Source organism: Conger conger, chromosome 4 (assembly GCF_963514075.1).
Source record: "Conger conger chromosome 4, fConCon1.1, whole genome shotgun sequence".
NCBI lineage: Eukaryota > Metazoa > Chordata > Actinopteri > Anguilliformes > Congridae > Conger > Conger conger.
The window spans coordinates 49026120-49034551 of NC_083763.1; the positions used below are offsets into that span (position 1 = coordinate 49026120).

An 8432-nucleotide genomic window follows, 5' to 3' on the forward strand; every position below is an offset into this window, starting at 1 on the left:
TGAGCCCCACACTGCTCCAGGGGAGATTGACTCCTGCTTTGTCTAATCAATTGTAAGTGGCTTTGGATAAAGGAATCAGCTAAATAACTCATTACAGTTATTGACAACAGATATTTGGTGGATGTGTAGTGGATACAATCCTCTATGATAATGTATGGTTATTTAAAATATGTCCAGCCCCTTTACAATCACTTTTAGGTAAAAACATTCAAATGAGTGGGTTGAAAGTGGGAAAGCCATTGGTCCCCTGGCCCTCCAATTTCCAGTGATTTTGCCTTCAAGAACAGGGACTGAATCCCTGGGGAGAACAGCAAAAAAACAAAAACTTTAAAAAATCTTTTGAGTTACGAGTTGATCTGTATATGAGAAGAAATTGGATGCTTACATATCAATCCATGTGACATGTAGTAGTGTTGTTGTTCTTTCTCATTTTTACGACATCTTAAGCTTAAAGGCACATCTAGTCTATTTCCATTATTTCTAATCTTAATAAATCTAATGAAGGTATATGTTTCTGTTCAGCTATGCCCTTGTTATTTGCACTGAAGGGTCATTTAATTGTTATTTTAGCATCTAATTGTAAAAGGTTTGGCATTGTTGATAATGTAAAGACAATGATCATCTCGCACATAGGACTTAAATTTATTGGCACACAATTTATCGTCAAAAAGCTTTCGTAGTGAAAAGGTCGTCTTGAAAAGATGTAATTTGTAATTTTCTTTTCATATTTACACAGATTTTGCTGTTAAAAGAAAATCAGTTTCCCCTGTGGGAGTGTTAGCAACGAGTTTCTGCTGGTCAGAATATTAGGTGTGTGTGTGTGTGTGTGCGTGTGTGTGTGTGTATGTGTGTATGTGTGTGTGAATAATATTTTAACAATCTTTGCATTCGTTTTGAACAAGTGAGTAAATGATAGGTTACGTGCTTTTTCTAACCATTATGACTGATTAAAGGGCCTTGAGAAGTATACTACTAATTTTCAGCCAATATTCAGCCAATTTTCTTTAACATTGACACTGAATTAAGCAACGTAATAATTTATTTTCTGTGAAGCTATTCTGTAAATTATTATCCTATTGTAGGCTACATACACTGAAAAAAAAAGAAGAAAAAAAAAGAGAGAATACATAACTTAATGTAGCTTCCATGGCCACAAGGTTTTGGAATGGGTTTTCATTGCCATTGAGATGGCCATTATTTTTCCTGAAAATAAAATCATTTATTTCTGCAGGAAACATTCGACTCCATCGTATCACACATTGTTCAAAGCTGAAGCTGTAGGCTATTTCCTGTCGAATCAATAAGGAGGCGATTCAGTGTCATTTGATCTGGGTTATCCTATCAATTATAAACATATTTGTCTGTGCTTAGAACAGCACTAGCATCTCCCAGTATTTTGAATTATGCTCTTATTTAAATGATCCCATACACATACCATTCATAAAACATTTTAAAAATATAAATTTTGAATGAAGACCACACACTTGTTTTCAAACAATAGCTGGTTTATTTAATATATATTTTCATTTTTTGTAACCATCTGATGATGTCATCTGTCTTAAAACCAATTTGGATTGGGCAGTTCCATTTTTTCCAAAATATTTTGATACATATATTTATTTTTTCTTTATTTCTTTATTTATATAGTTTTGGGATATTTCTGTTCAAAATCACAGGTTCCAGCCAACCAATCACACAAGCGACAAACAGACACACAAACAAATAGAACTAACAAACTATTTCAGTTCAAAATACAGTGAAACGTGGTCTGTGCCTTGGCAACATCAAATTTAGCTAGCAAATGTAACTTTACCCTTATAATTCATTTTATCGCTTGCATGTTTTGTGCTATGAAACTTTTTGAAACATCTTTTCATTAAGCTATGTATGTGAGGACATATTCTTTCAGAAGAACAAATGCGGTGTGGACCGGAGTAGAAGAGTGCACGTTATTTCATTTGTTTCACATGAGTCATGGAAGGCCTTCGTCATCCTCTTGTTGCTCGGGATGTCATTTGCCTTTGTCATTGCCTGGTGTAATAATTTATTACAGTTGTACATTGGCTGAAGCCGTTCCTGAGTTGCCTTTTTAAAAATATTTTATATTTCCGCCTTTTCTGGTGGTTGGAAGTAAGTAGCCTACTGTATAAAATAGCCTACGTTTACTGGCGATTGATTTAGGCATACTTAGGGTGATATAAACATTTGCTTAGCAAACGAAAATATCAAACCTAACTAAAATTAAAGAAATAATAAAGTACCAAGAAAGGGTCCGGGTAAACTGCAACTGTGTTAGCCTATTTCAAATTCACAGATTTTAGTTATAGTAAATGCTTTTCTAACATGGAATTTCACAATGTAATTTATGTATTAGTGTTTGAATGAAGTAACAAATAATGTTCATAATATTTTTTTTGTTAGGTTGTTAGGTTTTGTTAGGTTTATCATAATAAGGACCCCCAAAGTGTGATTGACCAAAGATCCGTCAAAATGCTTGAGCATTTCCCAAGGATGTCCAGTCAATGACTCAAGCAATGTTAGGTGGTCTTCTTCTGATTAAGCTGGTCTTCGGAAGTATAAATCCATATAGATGAAGAGGACGATGAATATTTTCACAAGATTTTTTGAGAAGTGTTTCATATTGAGTCTTCATCTTCGCTTCCTTTGCTAAAATGCAAACCAAGTCACCAACGCAGAAACGGCTGTTAGAAGCATCATGAAGCCAAACGGGACTCTTGATTTAGATGCTCCATTTCCTCCACCACATAGTTCAAATAAGCTACCCTGAAACTCCAAGTTCTTTGACTCCTTTTTGAGTTTTTCCCATAGATCCGTCGCTCCTTCTTGACAGTCCGCCAGCGCAGCTGAGGCGCATGCATGGAAGTTGTCCCAGTATCTGCAAACCAGAAGCATATTTTAAAATATTGCAATCACTTATGTACGTGCATGTAGGCCTAATTTTATATTTCACACAACCCCGTCACCCTTTGAGCTATGGGAATAATTAAAAATAGCTACTCAAGAGTAGTTTGATAGACCATTTGAAAATATTGTGCTTTACTCCTGACACGTGTACTGAATACAGTTTCTCAGTACAAGCCCAGACTATAAGTCCCTATTTGCGATATTACATAATAATTATCTAGACATTTAATGTTTAATTAACATTTAAACACACTTAATGTCCCACAGAATAACTTTATGGACAGTAAAACCTTTTTTTCAACCGACTCCCTTTCATTTGTTCTGCTAGGAAAGCAAACACGGTTTAAAGTATAAGGATACAAAATAGCTAGTTACGTGCCATGGTCATATTGAGAAGGTAATATATGGGTCATGTTCTTTTCTATTAATTTATCGGCCTAGTTTAGACTTCAAAAGTCTCTTATTCTTGACTGTGATAGGGTAATGCATGGGGCAACCCACAACTCTACATGGGAAATTGGATCTTTCTCTATCTCCTCCTCTCTGCATAGTGGGGTCTCTAGAGATGCGCATGCACCTGACCCACATTTAACCCTTTATCAGCTGTTTTCTTATAAAGATTTACTAACAGCAGTAGAATACACAACATATCAGGAACAAATACGAATAGAAATTGTTTTAAAATACTTAAATGAATATTTAATGTATCTTAAATAATATACATTTTCTGGCATGATATTCGATTTCAGGGACGTGTTTTAATTGTAAAAAAAAAATCTCTGTAAATGTGAAACATAATAATTTATATCCCCACATAAACAGCCACGTTAGCTAATTTACACTTTAAAAACAAGGCTTTCGGTCTGTCGAAAATAAGTAAGACTGAAATAAATATCATGTAAAGCTACACCTGAAAAGTGATGTTTTTTCCCAACTACAGTATATACAGGCTTTGAATATGAAACGAATAAGAACGAACTGATTTAGCCAATCATCTGACTGGATCAACCACCTCCGAGTCTAATCCAATCTAAAACCAATCTAATCCAATCCATTTATGGGTGTTCATCCCATAACCCTTGCATGTAAAATTGGTTATTCTCTTTCCAATTAATTGCTATGAATTGAATAGAGAAACTCGTACTCTCGCTGCTGGAGATTTTGATGAGCCAGCATTTGAATTAATGTGGGGGGTTTTCCTGCCATCTGTGTTTCAGTTGTAGCTTGGTCATATGTGACGTATGTCTGCACACTTTTTGGGTAGCCTGTACTCTTCAGTTTTTATATCAACTTACGAGCAGATGGTCCGTAGATTTGTTTTCTCGTCCAGATCCTGTGGGTAGTTGACCATATTTTCCCCCAGTTTTAATAAACAGTCTGAGAAACCTTGAAATACAGTGTCACATTTCCCCGCAGCTCTCACTGCCTGTAGCAGATACACTGAAATTAGAGAAAGAACATTACATGCAAATTACATTTACAATTACATCTATACATTGTGACTCTGTGACCGGCACCGGTAGAGATGGGATGACGGCTGCACTTGTCATAACGTATGACTAAAAGTAGGCTATTCGTTTTAATAAACATTACATCAACAAGCAAACAGATAGCCGATAGCCTATACCCTACAGGTCGATTTAGCGAGAAAATGTAATGAAAAGTAAAACCACTGTCGTTTCTTAAATTATGATTTAAATGTAGGCTACATACTTTAATGTTCATTATACCATGATCAGAAAAAAAAGTTTTAATTACAATTTCAGCTACAGGCTACAGTACTTTCGTTCCTTTATTAGTCTTTCAGAATGCGCCAGATGCCTATCCAGTGCGTCCTTGCTGCTGCGCACAAACAGCAGATAAGGAAGATGAGGTAATGCGTAAGAACGGTGGACGTCTTTCTTTTGTGTTTATGTGTGCGTGGTTTGAGCTGGTGTGCTTGGGGTGGTTTGGGTATCAATATCGGTTCAAGAAATTAAGAACATCCATAAACCTATGATGGACAAAATAACGAATTCCCTAAATGGTAGGCTACCGCTTTTGTTGTAAATTAATTTTGGAATGTTCGTGGGCGTGACGTGTTTTCCCATCCTGTCGGTCGTGGTTCGTTAAATCGGGGATTGGGTCAATTGATCATATTGTTACAATTCGATTAGCGCCGGGTGAACGGCTGCGGTTCCACATAGGGACCGTGTAGACTGCCTTATTTATAGGCTACCTATTCAGTTCGCTGAGGGCGGGTATGAGAGACTGGTGTCGGCGTAGGACTGGTCAATGAAACTCTGAGGGAGATCAAGGCAAGGGGAGGGACAAAAAAAGAATGGTTTGTTGGACACCACCTAGCCTACTATTATCCTATTAGGCTACTACCTGCTACTACGGTTAGCGTAGCTATCACTGATACAACATACATGGTACTAAATATATAGCCTTTGTTAGATAACAATACGATTGTTATCTGATAGCCGTTCATCTTGAGCAGCATTGTTTAGATGGATCAGTCGGTGCATGTAAAAGATATAATAGTAATGTCGACAAGAAGACTGATAAAACGACTCTTCATTAAAGCATTTGTTTTAGCTTACATAACTACTCGTTATACGTCTTTATATACCTCCATATACATTCACATTATACACCAATAATAAATGTAATTTATGTGTTGTGTTGTTGTTGCTAGTGACTGTTCATCGTTGTTTGGCGTGTGAAATAAAGAAAACGTAAAATAATGTAACCACGTAGTGATTTAGAACTAACGCTCTTATTTTTTTTAGATTTATTGTCTATTGCAAATGTGCTTGCATATGGGACTGCAAGATTCGACTCTCAATTGTTGGTGCGTTTTTGGACACGCTCCTCTAGCTTCCTAACCTGTGCACGTATCAACTCAAAATGAATGAGCTTATCATTTTCTGATATTTCGTTTTAATTCAACTCCAGAATCAATATGCTGGAGAATGTGACCGCATTCGTTTTTGAACACAGGCCAGAGAAAAGGCTAGATTTGATGGAACAATTTGGGTAACGACCTCAGCGACGAAACTAATCTCGTGAAAAACTTAATCAGTCGCAGCCTGGTTATATACATATTTGTATGTATTCAATTTGCAAGGAGAACCATTTCAATGTTATAAATAAAACATCTCTCGATAGTCGATAGGATAATTAAGCCGTAAATATTCGTATGAATGTCTAACACCTATCCCAGGCTTTGCTGAACAGCTTCTAATGTTAAATGTTTTACTTAGCTATGTATTCATTTATAGCCAAAATAGTTGCTACGTTAAAAATTCAATATATGCAAGAGATGAATACACTACAGAGTAAAACGAAAACAGCCAGCCTTTGAACATAACAGGAACTAGGTTATAGTTTTATTCTAATCGCAGCCCACGATATAATTCTACGTAGGCTAATCAGAAATTGAAAGCGCACCATGGTTGCTGCATTTTGTCATTAGGCTACACAAATTAAGATGTAATATGTAACAAAAATAGTAACGATTTGCGTTAGATCTGGGCGTATCAACGCGTTTGATCCAGTTTTATTTGTTGCCAAACTGAAATAATTGACTGCAGTAGCATAGTTTCAGTACAACGTTAGCGGGATAGCTGTATTTCTTTCGGCGCAGAAGGGTGCAAAATCAAACAAACGTTGAGTTCACATTTAATGTTGGCTATTTTACTCCGATCTGAGCTAATAGTCTGAAAAATATAATGTTTTCCTTTTTGTAATTTTAAGGATACACGGTGAAATGTCTAAACATTGATAACCAGTGTAAAATATACAGTAGCATATAAAACCAAGTGGAAATTATAATTATCATAATAGTAAGCTAAAGCGTTGTTTCTCTTTATTCAGCCTCCTTCTTTAGCCTCATCATATGGTGTTAAATTAACTTTTACGCTTTAAACTCGTTTTACTATTTTAACGTTGTCGGGGGCAGTCGTGTTTATTCGTTTATGTGAGTATTTGGCTATATTCACTTCAAATCACAAGGCACCGTTTAAAAAATACTTAACATGTATAGGCTAAGCGCTAGTGTGCATTTGACGCCTTCGGTTGCGGCAAATTAATGTTATCTTGGTTATCTTGGATCATTTTCATCAAGTAAAAATATATAAAATATTTTGCATTATATCAGTGTTGTTTGGCTGTGAATTATTTGTCTATTTTCACTGTGATTACCGCTGCCCGCTTAATAGAGATGAGAATATAATAATATAGATTGATGTTGGCAATAGGCTAGTTTAAGAAGCGTGCTGGGAAGGGGGGACAATTTGCAGAGATTACCCTAATTTCGAAATTGCCTACAATTTGGTAGCCTGCATTTAACATACTACAAATATATTCAGTGGTTTGACATAAGCTAGGCGATATAGGGTATAGCCTACATTTAAAGTTTACGAATGAACATTAACTGTTAGGTCAAATGAGACCTGATTCTAAAATCTTGAAATAAATAGTCTACATAAAAAGTTATGTGATTTTCTGATGTGGGTTTTTTCATCCAGCGCATAGCCTAAATAGCCTACTTCAACATACACTAGCCTACGGGATCGTGTCTCATACGCGACTGCGAAATGAAGCAATAATGTATGCGTTTAGGCTATACAATTAATGTTGGAAAAATGATAGAATAGGCTATATTCTCCTTGTTTGTAGCCACTTCTTCGCTGCTCTGGTAAAAACATACAAAGAACATACTAGGTAGCCTACTATTGTAATCATACAAAAAGTAAGAGAAAGACTTATCCATTCTAGAAAATATATCATGCAAAGACTCACCTAACTGAACTGCAAGAAACAGTGCGATATATCTGCCGCCCCAAGTTAATCCCATCCTACGTGTGGTAAAACCATTGGCGAATTCAGATCTTAAATACTTGGAAGAAGAAACGAGAGGAAATTCTGCATATCAGACATTGCTATCAACTCCAGCTGATGTGATAAGTTCCTGTGTGTTCCTCTACCATTTCTTCCGCGGATGGAAAGAAGAGGAGAATTGCGATGGTGTACCACATTAAACGAAGGCGGTAATGCCTTTTTCCCTCACGCCCACATGGCCTGGTTGACGTAGGAACCTTCGCCAAACCCCCTTTCCTCATTCTCTCATTTGCTAGATAAGGCAAGCCCTTTTCTGTTTCTCCCTGTACAGACTACTGAGATATCCACACGTGGGTCATGCATGCGCGTGTACACAGAGGACCACGGCTTAGGCTATGTTTTTACTTCAGGGATGGACGTGTTGACCCAGTCGTGACCGCGGCCTATACCTCCCCAGAAGTGTGACATTATGGGTGTCCTGCCTGATTCGTTATGAATTCACAGTCTGGCGGCTTGCGAGGTTTTCTGTTAACTGGTCATAGCATGTGCAGCAACTATTCAAAATATTTAGCATGCTGCCTACGCACCGATCATGCAAACGCCAGATCTATATTTGTTTTCGTCTGAAACATCTCAGTATCTACTGCACTGCTTTTAAAGCTTCGGCGGTCGGCGGTCAT

The 8432-nt window shown here is 36.8% G+C and overlaps 1 protein-coding gene across 1 annotated transcript; it reads right to left on the reverse strand.

Annotated features, from left to right (window-relative positions):
* Positions 1-1506: 1506 nt before the first annotated feature.
* On the reverse strand, positions 1507-7927 carry LOC133127496 (neuritin-like). The gene is made up of 3 exons (XM_061240433.1): positions 7714-7927; positions 4221-4365; positions 1507-2896 (listed from the first exon to the last, which is right to left on the reverse strand). Exons 1-3 carry the CDS (start codon positions 7766-7768, stop codon positions 2668-2670), a joined length of 429 nt encoding a protein of 142 aa, XP_061096417.1. The 5' UTR covers positions 7769-7927; the 3' UTR covers positions 1507-2667.
* Positions 7928-8432: the final 505 nt, after the last annotated feature.